Source organism: Lissotriton helveticus, chromosome 11 (assembly GCF_964261635.1).
Source record: "Lissotriton helveticus chromosome 11, aLisHel1.1, whole genome shotgun sequence".
Taxonomy (NCBI): domain Eukaryota; kingdom Metazoa; phylum Chordata; class Amphibia; order Caudata; family Salamandridae; genus Lissotriton; species Lissotriton helveticus.
In genome coordinates this window covers 941,714,214-941,731,309 of record NC_136072.1, presented here as the reverse complement: position 1 = coordinate 941,731,309, position 17,096 = coordinate 941,714,214, and the positions used below count along the sequence as shown (strand labels likewise).

General features: G+C 43.4%; 1 protein-coding gene across 1 annotated transcript in view; it reads right to left on the bottom strand.

Moving 5' to 3' along the window:
• Nucleotides 1-17,096, bottom strand: part of LOC144791350 (solute carrier family 2, facilitated glucose transporter member 11-like) — a 736,021-nt gene that overhangs the window by 428,223 nt on the left and 290,702 nt on the right. The window contains exon 4 of the mRNA XM_078666027.1: nt 7,119-7,243. Coding sequence (XP_078522153.1) covers nt 7,119-7,243 — 125 coding nt within the window. The remainder of the gene's footprint in view (nt 1-7,118; nt 7,244-17,096) is intronic.

The following is a 17,096-nucleotide window of genomic DNA, read 5'->3' as shown; positions in this document are numbered from 1 at the left end:
GGCTGTGTTACCTGAGGAACAAGCGAATCCTATGGCCAGACAAATACATGGTCCAGTACACCTAGGAAGGGATGCCATGCTGAGGGTGTTCAGGCAGACTTGGTATTGCCCTAAGTTTAGAATAGCAGCAGAATCAGTATGCAAACGATGTGTTACTTGCCAACAGCTAAACATCGGAAAAAGAACGCCAGTTACCCTGAGTCACATTGGGAGGGCTGGGGGGCCTTTCAACAGAATGCAAATAGATTTTATTGAAATGCCAAAATTTAACCGCCTTAGGTATGTTTTGGTGGTTGTGTGCATATTTTCCAGATGGGTTGAAGCATACCCTACACGCAGGTGCGATACACTCACAGTAGCCAAATTGTTGCTCAGGGAGTTGATACCACGCTTCGGGGTGCCTGCCTCCCTGGAATCGGACAGAGGGACACATTTTAACAGCGAAATTGTGAAGATGCTGTGCTCTGCATTAAAGATCGATCAAAAACTGCATTGTAGTTATCGACCAGAGGCTTCAGGAATTGTGGAACAAGTAAATGGCACCTTGAAGAGTCGATTAGCTAAAGTTTGTTCATCCACTTCTTTGAGTTGGCCAGATGCTCTTCCTTTAGTGCTCATGAGCATGCGTAGCACACCCGACAGGAGGACAGGTCTCTCCCCGCACGAAGTTCTAATGGGGAGGGCCATGCGACTTCCTACTGTTCCAACTGCTGCCCTATTAAACATAACAGATGATCTGATCTTGGATTATTGTAAGGGACTGTCTGACGCCATCCATTCTGTGTCCCTTCAGGTGCAGGCCGCTGAAGTTCCATCATCAAGGAACCTGTGTCATGATCTGTGCCCAGGGGACTGGGTGCTGGTCAAGAAGCACGTCCGGAAGAACTGCCTAGATGTACGCTGGCGTGGGCCCTTTCAGGTAATCCTGATCACGAATACCGAGGTGAAGTGCGGAGGGCTGCCAAATTGGATCCATGCATCTCATACTCGAAGAGTTCCAGCACCTCTAGAAGAAACAGCTCCTATCCCAGACGAAAGTTCAGTCGTGGAAGAAGAGCCACAAGAGGGGACCGGATCAGCTGTGGGGGTGTCGGAAGAAGTTGGGAACGCATCGGATCCAGAAGAAGAGAGAAGGCAGGACGGCAGTGAGACCGAAGACGCAACTGAAGGAGAGAGCTGCAGTGAATACGACTCAGACACAGATCAGTACCAGAGTGATCAAGAACCGAGTGTGAGGACGAGAAATAGGAGAACAAGGCGTGAAGCAGCCACTTGGCCGGAAAGAAGGAGAAGGCTAAGTTTGAGGTCGGCTCAGGAAGAAACGCTTGCTCCTATATCCGAAGACTCGGACCCGGAAGAAGATACCCAGGATCAAGCCCAGGAAGGTCCTAGAAGATCAAGGAGGGTGCGAGTGCCTAGCAGAAGATACTCTACTCCTGATTGGACCTACCTCATCGCAGATCTCCGGGGGACACAGAACCGGGAGGGTCAGGGAAGTGAGCCTGATCAGAATTGAACCGATTATCACAGTGCAAATAAGGTTTCTGCTACCAGGAGTGGAGGCCGAAAGGTTGCTGACACTCAACATTGTCTATCCTCCTCTCCTAAGCGGAATAAGAAAATTGATTTTAGAGACAGTTGACTTTCCGGTTTGTTGTTCACAATATCCAATATTGGAGGGAACTCTTCTTCGATTGGAAATGCTTGAGCGAGTAGTGGAAGTTCTTGGCACGCTCATTGTCTTGGATTAGCATCTTATTGTAAATGTCTTCAAAGGGGCGCAGAACTGGGAAGGTGAAGAAAGTGATCTTGGTCAGAACGGACCCCTTTGTAACCGTGGATGTAGAGTTGATAGTACCAGGAGTGGAGATTGAAAAAACATTAACTCTCAATTTTGTTCGTCCACTTGTCCAGAGCGAAATAAGAATAATAATCCTAGAGACGAATTTCCATGTTGCTGCACGAATTGCCCAGAGTTTGAGGGAATACTTCTTCGTATGGACATTTATGAGGATGTGGTGTCCCTCCTTGGAACACTCATAGTTTCAGATTGATAAAAGACTTTTGAAAAGAACTTTGTAAATATTGCTGCAAGATAACCTAGCACCGAGTGGAAGAAGAAAATGGTAGGGTCTTCCTTTTAGAGGACGGAGAAGGGCTAGGGTTGTCTATATTTTACAGGACTTTAAACTGTTTTGCGGAGTAAATTGTCAGCTTCCAAGTGTTCAAAAGAGAGACATTGTTTGAAAAAAGACTTTGTTCGGAGAGAAGGAGAAGTTGATGCTAGAAGAACATCCAGAGCTACACTGTTTGAGAACATGGAGGCCGGCAACCCGAACCGCAGGGCAAAATGCATAGTTGGCACACTTCTAGGAGTAGTGATTTCTCTTATAGTTTTAGTGGTTACTGTCTCATACATAGTGGGACACGAGAGGGATGCAACTGCAGTCAGAGAAGTCAAGGGAGTGTCCACACAGAGAACTACTACTGCTAATTATAAGGGAAACATCAATGATAAAGACAAGGCGTTGTTGGATGCGGAAATAAAAAGATTACATACAGATGAATCACAGGGAAACTTCAGGTCAAATGCTTATGCCAAATTACTTTATGAGTACATTGATGTCATGGAGGCGAAGAATTGCTACGTCTGTATGCAATTACCAGCTTCCGTGGATGAGGGTATCAGATACCATCATCTTCCATTGACATATGGAATCACATGCAGTTTGTTGTTGAGCATATTCTATGGACGGGATGGGTTCGAGTATTATTTCTCGAATTTTGACTCGGTGTTACCCGAGGTCCCAAATTATAAGCATCTGAATACGTGGGACTATTACAAGAGCGAAGACAGGTTACAGAAATGGTTTCTTCCATGGAGAACGTTAGACACATCACATGCCCGAAGAAATAATTTGACTTGTCAAGTATCAGAGGTTGAAAAGAAGTTTATAGGGCAAGTGGATACTCGATACAGAAGGCAAAAGATTCAGAAAGCTTCAGGGCAATGGGAAACAGATTGGACCAAGGAGGAAAGGGAACACCAAAGGAAGGGTAGTAAGGGTCCAATTGCCCTAGACAAAGAGAAAAGGGGGAAACTATGTATTCATAGAAGTTACTCCTATTATGAGAATTTGTTTGTAGGGGAAGTCAGTTGTGAACATGCTTTCCAGTTGGAGTATTACTCCAAAGATTTCTTGAAAGAAATGCAAGTCATACCAAATGTATATTTTGTATGTGGAAGAAATGCCTATGTGAGGTTACCAGATAATTGGTACGGATCATGTTATTTAGCGATTGTCTTTCCCAAAATATACCATGCCGAGAATTTAGAGACAACAAAGAGAGGAAAACAAGCTAGAGGGAGAAGAGATCTAGGCGCTGAAGAAGTGGTTGGGGATGTCTTTGGTGTGGTATTTCCCTTTTTGGGATTGATATTGAATGACATCAAGCTTAGGAGATTGGCTACAGTCGTAGATAGGTTATCTGCCAGTACTGCTAGATCATTAATGCTGGTGGAGGGTGAGATGCAATCGATCAGGGCAATGGTTCTTCAGAACCGACTTGCTTTAGATGTTCTGTTAGCCAAAGAGGGAGGAGTTTGTAAGGCTTTGAAGGTCCAGGAATGCTGCACTTACATTCCGGACAATTCAAAGCCTCTAGAGAAATACATAAGAAACATCACTGAGATTCACCACGAAATTGAGGATCTGACCAAAGTAAATGTGTGGGAAAAAGTAGGTCATGGAATGGGTAAAGTTGGAGGTTGGTTTGCCAACCTAGGAAAGGGTATCGTTTGGTACATACTGAAACCCATCATCATAATTGTGATTTGTGTAATCACTTTGTGGGGATTGGTGCGTCTGTATCAGTGGTATAGAGCAAACAGGTTGCAGAGATCTATGAGAGAACAGGAGAAAAGACTGACTGCAATGCAAGATACTCAATATAAGAGTCTGAAGGCATTGGAGACAATGAAAAGAAGTGGTACTGCCACGACTTCACTTTGAAGGATTCTACATTTTTAGCGATGGTGTTTTGATGGTGATGACTCCTGAAAGTCATCAAAGGGGGGACTGAGAGAGCACAAATCTGAAAAATGTATAAGTGCACCATATTTACAAGCACGTAGTTAGTTTAAATATATTTTGCACAAGAGTGTTTTATATCTAGAAGTGAAATATACCGAGTGTTTAAGTAGAGCAACGATAACCACAGTGCTGTAAAGACTAATGTAGAAATGTTAGAATGAATATGGAAACCTCATGTTCTCATGTTAAGTGATCGTGTAAGAGAGAAGAGAAATCTTACAAACCAGTTAAAATGTGAAGGCCTCATGGCAATTCACAGTAAATCTAAACGTGCTGCTAAAATAATGTGAGGTGGGGTTAACATTGTTCTTCTAAACGTATTATTGGACTTAGTACTGAAATATATGTTTTATAGATGCATAACATTATAGAAACGTGTGTTAGTTAAGAATACTGTTTAAATGCAAGTTAAGACGTTTTCAGAGTGCAGGGACTCGCTTCATGTAAATCAAGTAGGCCTGAACAGATAATGTCGTTTCTTTGATCTGCAGTGTGCTCGTTAGAGAAGAAGTCGAGAGGCGCCAAGTACAGAGAGTTACATATGTTTTATGGCCTATAGATATGGTAAAGTCTGGAATTTGAGGCCCACTGTAGGACGGTCTGTATGCAGGTGCGAGGGGTCCTAATCAGTCGAAATGAATGAGGCTTTGTTCAGTGGCGCTTGGCGCAGGCCTGCAGGAGTTTTCAGGAATTTCAGGGGGTACCGGCATGCTGGAGAAGAAGCCTGGGAACCAAGGTCAACTTTAACGAGGGTCTTGAAGAGTACCATCATGGAGTTTTGCCGCTCAAAACTGCACCACGTGAGGGGCGTCCCGAGGGGCGTGCCTATCGGAAATGTGATTTTGTATTAGGGAAAGCGACCCGGGAGGAGAGCAGAGCAGATGATTTTGGGAGCCTAAGGAAGCGGTTGGGTAGGCAGATAGACTGATCAGGAGAGACCCATTTTACAGAAGAGACAAAGAGAAGTGCGTGATCTTCTTAGGAAGTCACCACGGCTGACACCTTTTTGGGGTAAAGAACTTGTTAAGTAGGGTTGTCACTTAGTTTAGAGTAGGGACAGACTAACCTGGATTTTCTTTTCTGTAAATGACTCTGAAGTTGCAACTGATATCGATTCTTGCCACTTTAATGGTGTTCGAGATATTTTTGATAATTTCCTTTTGCCGGTTAAGGGCTTTCCGAGAATACTTGTTTATAATCATACCTGTATACCTTTTGAATGTATTACTGAGATGTTTGTATCTTCAGATACTTTTGGCTTTGTAATAAATCTTTGAAACTTACCAGTAGTCAGTGGTTCTTTAGAGTGGTTTAAGTTATTAATTAACTAACCTGGTAGTAGATTGCCTTTTACTCAATGACAGGTACCAACGATTCAGTCGACTCGATTTGGGATCTGGTAAGGTAACTAGAGACCAGAAATCCCGCGTTAACACATGTGTTAAATACCATGGCATGGGTGATGCGTAACTGCAAGTGCCAGAATATAAACCATATTTACATAAATGCTAGCCACAGCTCAAACAGACTGGGAAGCAGTTTTAATCTGCACTTTATCCTATCCAGGAGTATCTATGTGAGGAAATAACACTGAAAGAAGAGGTTCTTCTAAATCTTTCTGAACATTCCAAATGATGATATGCTATTGCTCTCTACTTGAACTTTACCCTTATAAGCCGATCTTGATTTCATAGATGTACCCTACGCGATTCTTGTACCATGGTCGTTGCTTATCATTTTGCATCATTCGTACCTCATTGTCACTTTAATGAGCAGAGGGTGATTGTTGTGCAGGCTTCCTCTGCTAATGTTTGTTTATCTCCCTCAAATGCACTCATGATCGCCTATTCCTACTCTTTGTCAATAGCTTGTTATCCCTGCAAAGTGTTCTAATGATCGCCTGTTCCGAATCTTATAAATAACTTGTTATCCGTGTAAGGCACTTTGATACCCTAACGGGTCACGTTTGCGCTCTATAAAACACTAAATAAATAAATGAATAAACTGAGGATGTCCACATGGTAGTGGAATGGAATGCCACACTCAGAAAGCACTTCTCGAGAAGGATTGCCTTTTTAAAGACTAGTATTTCAAGGAAAAGGACGTTGGCTCTCTGAAGCTGGTTATGACTGACTGAGGTGACCAGTTCCTTGGTTAGATATTTCAGTGTCTCAGAGTGTGGTGCTTGTCATATGGCTTCTGGTTTGAAGATACTTCATGCCAGGTCATACAGATAAGAACATTTTCCAGTCAGTGACCAAGCTGACAGCTGCATGAAATGCTGCTTTGAGAAGGGTTAGATGAATTTTGAGAATTCACAATAGTTGTGAGTTACTGTGGTCTAACCTTAAGAGCACAAGAGATTGAACTACTTCTTTAAAATCCAGGCCTGGGGTGCAAGGCTTATTGTACACGGGAGTTTGAGATGAAACCGTGAATATCTTCGTCCAGGGATTTGTGGGAAGATGAGCAAGATTTAGTGTCTCAGTAGTCAGTAAGAAGGGGGCAGTGAGGAGAAGCCACAAGTAAATCAAATCACAAAGTGCAGTCTTATTTAACGCTATATAAATGTTAATCATCTGGTTGAGTCTTCACCATTTCTTTTGGAACTTTTTTTATGTTGGCTCATCAGCATCACAGCCTGCTTCATTACTATTTTTATAGGTATTTTACTTTTACATCAATGTTCTCTTAGTGGCTACCCAGACCCAATAATTGCATATTTAGGGCTGCATCCCGAATTAGAAGATATCAGAGCCTCAAAACTTGGTGACTAATATTAGAGCACTTGTAAACTCTCAAGGAACAACAACTCTATTGAAAATATCTCTGGAATCTATAACCAAGTACTTCTTGTGAGGTACAAATTAGGAAGGGCCCTTTTGAGAATTAAATGAGAGTTTGAAATCAGTGTATACATTCTTCTGAAGACAAGTGCATTTATAAGCAAGCATTGGATAAATGCGAGGAACTATTGCGCATTTAACTGCTCATCCACAAACGTCTTTTCAAGAAATCACATACCTGCATTTATGCCAAGAAGGAATCTGCCAATGATCAGAAATTCAAACATTCCAGAAGGATAAGCGATTCCCATGAATCCTGTAGCAAGCAATGCTATTGAATTGTTCATCAAAAGTGCTCCCTTTCTATAATAAAATAAACCAGAATTGATAAGTTTTCCCCTTTTGCAATTCATTTTTCCCAGGATGACAACATTATTTGTAAATACCTTGACTGAACGCAATTGATGAATGTAAAGAATGTGCCTCTTTTTGCATGATCACCCCCTCAATTGTTGGACTGATGCTGCTGGTTTTTAGACTCTGTTGCACTGGGGCTCTGCCAACCAGATGCAGTGCATGTGCTCTGACAAAACGTAGAGACAATTGGCTAATCCCTAATTGAGATATTTAACCTATCTGTAAGTAGCTAGTATAAGGTACCCTACTGTCTCATGTTAAGTAGATTTGTGGAGCACACTATCACTTGAGAAGTGTATTCGGGCATTTAGCATGTGTTAGCGTTTCCAAACCTAGGAGCCTACTGGGACTACTTGAATAATCAGGTGCTCAGCTTCTTGCTGAATTCAAAAAGAAAGGAGGAGGCTCTTATATGTAGTGGCAGGCCATTTTACACTTTAGGAGCAATGTAGGAGTAGGCTTGACCACTGGATCTGGTTTTTCGAAATGGGTTGGAGGTGTGCAAGTAGGAGTCTGAATGAGTGGAGGTGTCTGGAAAGATTGTGAAAGCAGATGCAATTGTTAGATTACTCTGGGTAAGTGTTATGTAGTGCCTTGAAAGGGTGGGTGAATAGTTTAAATTGTGCTTGTTTGAGTATGGGGAGCCATTGGAGCTCCTTCAGGTGTGGTGTGATCTGTGTGCAGCTTGGGAGTTTGAGAAAGATTCTGTCTGCCAAGTTCTGAATGATCAGTACCCTTCTGATGATTTTGTTGTTGATACCAGCATAGAGGGTGTTCACATAGTCCAGCTTGCTTATGACCAAGGCATGCGTGGAAGTTTTCCAGGTGTATATTGGGTGCTATTTGAAACCCTTCCACAGCATCTTGAGCGCACGAAGCATGAGGCAATAACAGCATTGACTTGGGCAGTCATGTTGAGTGGGTGTCTGTCCTAGCTCTTTTGGCCACTAGGTGACATCCCAGGTAGAAGTGCTCTTCCCAAAAATCATTAATTGGGGCTTGTTGGTGTTAGCTGGTCTTCATCCAGTAGGCAATCAGCCGTGCAGTCATGTAGGCACTTAATTAGATCCGGGTATTCTGCCTACCCTGTATACTAAGGGCCTGGAAGTTTAATGCCTCTTGTGGACTGTGGCACTTATTGTTCCACCACTAATAAAAACATGACTCTGGGCCTTTCACTACAGTCAAGCAGTCTAGCTACACATTTTAAAATTGCCATTTCAGCCTTTTAAATCCATCCTTTTATCAGGCGTAAACCTTTCTTTTTAAAAGTACTAAGTCATTCCTAAAGTAGGCCTTACCAGTCCTAAGACAGAGTGCATTAAAAAGTAGAACATATGTACTTAATGTTTTTAAATATCCCTACAGTGGAAAGGGCCGCAGGCCGTTTTTTCACTAAAGCAAGGCTGTCAGTGGCATAGGAAACACTAGGTTGCTTTATTTCACGTAATAAAACTAACTTCAGATTACAACTAGCTAGAAAAATATTTAAAAGACTCATTTTTATAGGTAAACAAAATCCACATTTTTGCCAGAGTTGAATTTTGCCTAACTATACTAAAAATAATGACTTTAGAATGTCACAATTTTTCTGCCTAAAGCCTCTGGTAGCCTTTTCAAAGTTAATCTCTGACTGTCACTTGGCAGCCTGATGGGAGGTGTGAATGGCTCCCAAGAAAGAGAAAAAAGGTCCTTGGGTTGTAGGAGGTGTGAACTCTACCTGACATAATGGCCAGGCGGATTTGTCCACCACTGCACAAGCTTCTAAGGGGCATATCCCATAACAGGCAGATGTAACCGACACCTACGCCTGTCCCTTATAGTGTCGAGGTAGCCAGAGTAGCACCAATCACTATTTCAGCAACTAGTTTGCAGGAGGAGTTTCCCATTTTCCTAAACACACCTCAGGGGTGTGCCCAGTGACCTGGCCAGAGTAAGAAAGGTTCTGCCATGTTAGAAATTGGCAGATCATAGCACTGTGGAAATCTTCAGGGCGAATCCCCTCGAAAGTAATGTCAAAGTGGGTAGGATTGGCCCTGGGAACTTTCTTCCTATTTTCAGTTAGTCTTCCCTATCCACAAGCTAGTGCCATGCTTAAAAGTGAGATTCATGGGTACCATCTTCAGAACACATCTGTACCTCTGGTAGACAGACAAAAGTGTTCACCTGCTGTTTGACCAGTGGAGAGAAACCCCAAGTGCTGAGACTGTGTACACTTGTACCCAGGACAGAAGACTGTTCCCAAGAACTAGTTGCTAATCTACTATTAAGCTCCAGGTACACAAAAGCTACAAGACAACTTAAAGAGCCCACCTGACCATTTCCAACTGGATTTGCCATGGACCCAGCTGGTGTCTTCTGGGAGATTAAGTCCTAACCCCTAAGTGGTGCCTAACCGATCCTTGACCCTTGGCTGGTGTTAAACTGTATTCTGCCACTCTTCAAAACTGAAAGACTAGACCCGATTACCAGTTTGGCGGTGTGGGAACGGGCTGCCACCACCCCGCTACCACACCGCCAAACAGGTCCACCACCCTCCCACCAGATTACGAGTATTATTGTGGTCTGGCAGGCGGACGGGCAAGTTCTTGCATGGCATGGACTGTGCAGTCCATGTCATGCAGGAATAGGGAACAGCTTGTTCCCCCCTGCATGTACCTACATACACAGGGCCAAGAGGGGGTCCTGTAGGGAACCCTTTCTTACCTCACTGCCAGTAGTTTAATTGAATAAGAACCTCCATGAGACCGCTGGCAGTGAGGAAACTCTTAATATGATTGGTGGTGCCACAGGGCACCACCAAGCATATTGCGGCCCTCAGACCATTGCCAGGGATCTCTGATCCCTGGTGGTTGCAACTGTGCAATAGTGGTCTGACCACCCAAGTTGTAATCCAGCATGTCGAACCATTGATGCAGCGTGTGCCAGACTGCCACTGCTGCGCCACTGTGGAAATTCATAATTAGGCCCTTAGAAACTTTTTGTGAACTTGTCTTCAAAAGGACCTGCGAGGGCTACCGGACCACTGCTAAGCAGCAGTCGCTGATATCAAACTGCCAGTCAGGCTGAACTTACTGGTTTGCCCCAGCGAAAATATCTTCACTTACATACATTTTCTAAGTTCGAACATAGAGGACTTTACAGGGACCAATGTCTAGCATGCTCCCCCTCACTCCACCCTTCCCAACAATGACAACGTCCAGGGCCCTGCCTTCAGACTTCACCCACGCAGAGCTTTCCTGCCTTCAACATCAAGAGTATTAAGCATTCCTCTGGAGCCGAGGCTCACACCGAGCTAGCTGCTGTCGATGAGCCCTCCATCAGAGCCAGCCTGCAAACCAACTCACCAACCACCTCGTCAACGAGAACTTTTTTCAAGTCAGAAGCTAAACTTTCCACTAGGACAATCCTGGTACCTGCTTCCAACCCATGCTCCATCACGGTAAGTCTTAACTTTTGACTTTGACCTGGTGTAATGTGACCAGATACCTGAGTAGTCACTTTTCACTTTTGGTGCTAGAATTATTAAACATTTCTTTAAATCATATCTCCAGTTCCCTACATCTGATTTTTGACATTTTGATGTCTATTTGGTCTTTAAGACCAAATAGACAACGGCGAGACCGCAGCACTCATCCTCCTAGACCTCTCTGCCGCTTCGACACCATCTGCCACCGCACACTAAGCACACGCCTCCACGCTGCAGGGATCCGAGACAAGGCTCTGGATTGGACCACCTCCTTCCTCTCAGGCAGAACCCAGAGCATCCGCCTCCTCCCATTCCGTTCCAAAGCCTCTGAGATCATCTGCGGTGTTCCCCAGTGATCCTCCCTCAGCCCGACGCTGTTCAACATTTACAGGGCCCCGTCACACACGTAGCCTGACAGCATGACCTCAACATAATCTCCTACGCCGACGACACTCAGCTGATCCTCCCCTCACCAAGGACTCCGTCACCACCAAAGCCAACCTCCACGAAGGAATGAAGGCCGTCGCCGATTGGATGAAGACCAGCTGTCTGAAGCTGAACTCGGACAAGACGGAGGTCCTCATCCTCGGCTACAACCCTTCAGCCTGGGGCGACTCCTGTTGGCCGACGGCACTGGGGGCAGCCCCGACACCCACAGACCACGCACGCAACCTGGGAATCATTCTCGACTCAACGCTCTCAATGACCAAGCAAGTCAATGCCGTCTCCTCCTCCTGCTTCAACACCCTCTGCATGCTCCGCATGCGCCGCATGATCTACAGGTGGATCCCGACAGATACAAGTAAGACAGTCACCCAGGCCCTCGTCAGCAGCAGACTTGACTACGGAAATGCCCTCTACGCGGGAGCCCCGACCAAGCTCATCATTCGACTACAACGCATCTAAAACGCCTCGGCACGACTGATCCTCGACGTACCACGCCACGGCCACATCATCCCCCACCTGAGAAACCTGCATTGGCTCCCCGTCAACAAGAGGATATCCTTCAAGCTCCTCACCCACGCACACAAGGCACTCCACAAGACCAGCCCGGCCTACCTCAACAGACAGCTCTCCTTCTACATCCCCAACCGCCAGCTCCGCTCCGCCGACCTCTCACTCGCCACTGTCCCGCGCATCCGAAGAACAATCACCGGTGGGATGTTTGTGTTGTTTGGGGTTGTGTTTTACACTTTAGGGTATTTTAGGGTGTTTGTGTAGTGTAATGTAGTGTTTTAGGGTTGTGTCAGTGTTTTAGGGTTTAGTGTAGTGTTGTAGTGTTTGTGTAGTGTAGTGTTTTAGGATAGTTTCAATGTTTTAGGGTTTAGTATTGTGTTGTAGTGTTTGTGTAGTGTAGTGTTTTAGGGAAGTGCTTATAAAGACAGGGAGCGACCCCACTACCCAAGAGAAGGTGTACCACAAGTAAACAAAGGTTTGCAAATCTCTTGGGACAACCAAAAGGTTCACAACTAATAATAATGTCATATGACTTAGTGTCAGTTGTGAACCTTTTGGTTGTCCCAAGAGATTTTCAAACCTGTGTTTTAGGGTAGTGTCAGTGTTTTAGGGTTTAGTGTAGTGTTGTAGTGTTTGTGTAGTGTAGTGTTTTAGGGTAGAGTTGTAGTGTTTGTGTAGTGTTTTTGGGTTTAGTGTAGTGTTGTAGTGTTTGTGTAGAGTAGTGTTTTAGGGTAGTGTCAGTGTTTAGGATTTAGTGTAGTGTTATAGTGTTTGTGTAGTGTGGTGTTTTAGGGTTAAGGGTAGTGTTGTAGTGTTTGTGTAGTGTAGTGTTTAGGGTAGTGTTGTAGTGTTTGTGTAGTGTAGTGTAGTGTTTTAGGGTTTAGGGTAGTGTTGTAGTGTTTGTGTAGTGTAGTGTTTTAGGATAGTGTTGTAGTGTTTGAGTAGTGTAGCGAATTAGGGTTTAGGGCAGTGGGGTAGTGTTTGTGTAGTATTTTAGAGTTTAGGGTAGTGTTGTAGTGTTTGTGTAGTGTAGTGTTTTAGGGTTAAGGGTAGTTTTGTAGTGTTTGTGAAGTGTAGTGTTTTAGGGTTTAGGGTAGTGTTGTAGTGTGTGTTTAGTGTAGTGTTGTAGTGTTTGTGTAGTGTAGTGTTTTAGGGTACTGTTGTAGAGTTTGTGTAGTGTAGTGCATTAGGGTTTAGGGTAGTGTTGTAGTGTGTGTGTAGTCTACTGTTTTAGGATAGTGTCGGGGGGTCATGCAGGGTAGTGTAGTGCTATTGTAGGGAGAGGACTGAGGGTCGGGGAGTGTTGTGTAGGGGTAGGGTAGTCACTTACCTTGCAAACTTTAACCACGAGTATAGCTTTACCACGCATACCTTCGCATTGTAATGGCATGCGTGGTAAAGGCATAGTTGTGGTAATTGTTTGCGTTGTAATGGCATGTCGTTGTCATTGAGATCGCATAGTAAGTAATACCTGCGTTGTAATGGCATGCGTGGTATTAGTATGCAGTGTAATGACATACATTCAAATCTGCACCTCTCATAAAGAACCATTTATTCACCCTGCATAGAGCCTATTTGACACCAAAGAAACTGTCCAAACTGAGAATAGGAGTGGTGAGAGTGTACCAGATGTGGTGAGGAGAGAGCTGACAATATCCACATGTTCCTGCGGTGCTCCCCAATTACAGGTCTTTTGGGAAGAGGTGGGTAAGATCCTCTCGGAAGTACTAAACCACGAAATAGAGGTAAGCTTGCAGCTTGTCATTTTTGGGGTGGAAGGTGATACGGATAGAAGGGGAGGACCCAGATTAAACAGAAACAAAATAACCTGCTCTTCCTTTCAATACTACTGGCCTGGAGGGAGATCTGCATTAAATGGGTTAACCACAATCCGCCTACTCAAGCGGAATGGCTGGGGTCAGTTCATAGGATAAATAAACTAGACAGGGTGGGAACACAAAGCAAGAGGCAAGAACTCCGGGATATATGGGAACAATACTGGGACTGTTGAATTGTTGGAACGGAGTACCTAGGAAAAAGTGAAAGTCCAATGATTAAGCACAACAGCAATAAGGAGAAGGGAGAGCTGCCGGTACAGGACTTGACTCCCAACAAGGGATGAGTGGGCAAGATGCGTAGGGGGCGCCCAGCGGTGAATAGGATACCCCATATGTGTGGACCCCCAACCGAAAGCTGTGTGTTACGGGGCAGTGCCAGGGCAGCACAGCACGGTAAAGATGGTCCCCCCAACACAGAAAAAATCTTGTTATATTTAGTCTACCTGTTTATTGTGCAATGAGGACTAAATACAAAAAAGAAAAGGCCATTTGCCTTGTTTTGTCTTTTTTAGACTTCTTTATTTCCAAGTCAAGATATCCAAGTGACTTTTTATTGGGTGAAAGTTGAGGTTCAAAGCCACTAGGGTTCATGAAATTGTGTTAGGTTTGCACTATTTTTGCTTGTTATTCTTGGCAAATAATTAAATTGTGTCTTGGTCGTGTTGAACTTCAGGTAGGTGCTAGACATCCAGTTCTGGATGAGGCAGAGGCATTTAGAACTCTTGAAAAACGGGAGACAATGAAGCAGAGTTGTGCATTGTTGGCTTATTGCAGAATTTTGATTCTATTATCAGTGAGTAGATCCCCGAGAGACTCCATGTAGTTTTTGAAGTTGACTTCTACTTGAAGTTCAATGGTGGGTATGTGCAACGGATGTGAACAATGATGAAGCATTGAGTAGTTTATGGGCTGAGAGATGATTGATCTTAGTTCATAGCAGTGCCTATCAGTTATCAAAAGGGAAATAGAAAAGAGAACTGACTTACATCATTTCGAAGGCCAAAGAATCGGTTGTATGATATTACAACGCGTTTTTACACCGCGGTACCATTACAACGCGTCAATCACAACGCAAGTCTTTACAACGACTTGCGCTGGAGGCGCTGGATTTTCGAATAGTATGATTTACTATTCCAACTCCCGCCTGCGTTACAGTAGGGAAGGTGTTGGAATTGTAAATCATGCAATTCCTTAGTACATATCGCCATACAGCGCAAGTCGTTGTAACAACTTGCGTTGTGATGGTACCACTGTGTAAAAACCGCGTGGTAATGGCTGTCTCCCAAAGAATCAATCAATCAATCAGGTTTTTTAAATATGCGGTACAAAAATCAAAAATTGAGATTAAGAAATTCATTACAACAAACCCCCACACCCCAGGAACTAATACCATAAAGTTTACCAATAGTGGAAGCAATTTCCTTTGTGCATTAATCAATAGATTAAATAGGGTTGAATCCAACAGGCATAAAAGTACAGGTTCTGTCAAGGTAATCTTAACAAAGCAAATACGTCATACCTTTGTACAAACCTTGTGCAAACATTACAGAAATAATAAGCAAAGAGAAAAGGAGAAAAGATTAATAAATAACCATTTCCTATTAAGATTACGATTTTCCTGCTCTCTAGGAGAAGGATTATCAGTGGAATAATAGTGGGACTTTATTGGATTTCCGTGAATTTGAATTTATAGCTTGATGAAAACTCTGAAGCACACAAAACAGCCCAGAAGAATGTACGGGTATGTTAAGGGGGAAAAAAGCGGAAAAAAGGACTGTGATATGACAAAGACGTGAAATGTATGAATAATATACTGTGCAGTCACCAATAAAGAATAAAAAAAAAAGATTACGATTTTTGTAAAACAGGCTACAATATCAACATATAATACAAATTGTAGGAGCCCTAGCCATTCTTCTGGTTAATCCACCTAATTAAGGGTTCCCAAATAGTTAATACTTTTGTTTTTGCCTGAGTACTTTATTTAGCATAGCTGACCTTCTCAAGATTGCAAGTTGCTACCAGTCGGGCCAGCCATTGAGAGAACAGTGGAGGATTTGGATCTATTCAGGAAGAGGCTTTGCAGATCCTATATATAGTCATGGCTACAAATATTAACGTTCCACGTTCTTCCTACTAAGCACGTCTTGTACCCCTAGCATAATAATAGCTGGAGTTGATTGGATATCCTGCAATACAATTCTACTTAACAAATGCTGTATTTTATCAAGTAGTGGCTCTAATTTCAAACAGGTAGCAAGCATATGAACTGAGTCTGCACTAAACACCAAACATCTGGGACAGAGCGTTCCTTTACCTGTTCCCCATTTAGCAATTCTGTTAGGTGTAATAGACAGAAAAAATCCAGTCTTGTAAAATTGTGCCTGTAATTTGGCTGACAACAGACCGCTCTGAGCACAGCTCAGAGCGAGGAGGAAATTATTGCAAGGAACATCCAATTTCTGCTGCCATTTATTATCTATTTTAGCCAAATCATCAGACATTTGGCTATTCAATGCCAAGTATATATACCTGATACGAGGTAAAGTGGATTCCCGCAGTTTGTCAATAAGGTCTATTTTTGCGAACCCCGCAAACCCACCAACCTTGCAAGACAAGAAATCCTGTATACCAAAATAATTAAAAGCCTGATTATCACTCAGATTAAATTGAGTTTTAAGGTCACTAAACGGTCGGGTTCCTTCAGTGGTAAGCAAGTCTCCAAGCTTTAAAATACCTGCTTTATACCAGTTTGGGAGTTATGTTTTCCCAAAAATAGCTGGTAAATTAGTATTGTTATTAATAGGTGCGTAGAAATTTAACCTACCTACCCCAAAAAGTCTAAGTATAAAACCCTATGGGCGCTCAACAAGGTCTTGAATCTGACCCGTTTATAGTAGCCAAATTCGAGTTGCCACCAAAAACAGCCCTGTGTCACCTCACCAAGTAATAAAGTAAAAGGAGACGGGAGTCCCGTAGTGGCCATACCTAACTATTCATGTAACAGTTCCGTACAATATTGTAATACCGTGGCCCAGTAATACAATTCTAAATTGGGGAGCGCACATCCCCCTCTGTCCAGAGGAAGAGAAAGTAGCTCAAGGGCCCTCTTCGGCTGAGAATAGGCCCAGACAAATTGAGAGAAGAGCTGGTCAAACTTCTGGAGCATAATCTTGTTAAATTCTAAAGGGATAGCTCTGAAGAAGTAGAGCAACTTGGGGAAGAAGATCATTTTTAAAACGTTGCACCACCCCACTATGGTCAGGTGTAGGTTATTAATCTGGCTAAGTGCCCTCTTCGTTTCTACTGCCAACGGAATCAGATTTTCTTGTATTATTGAATCAATGTCAGCGATGATGCTAAGCCCCATATTTTTGGCTTTGTGTACTACCCTACTGTCCACCCAGTTGATTCCTTCATTGAGAATGATCTATGTTTTTTTCTTGTTAAGTGCGTATCCAGATATTTTCCCGAACTCTTGAGCCTCCTGTTCCAAAATTTTAGTGGCTAACTCCGGGTCAGGGGTCACCACGGC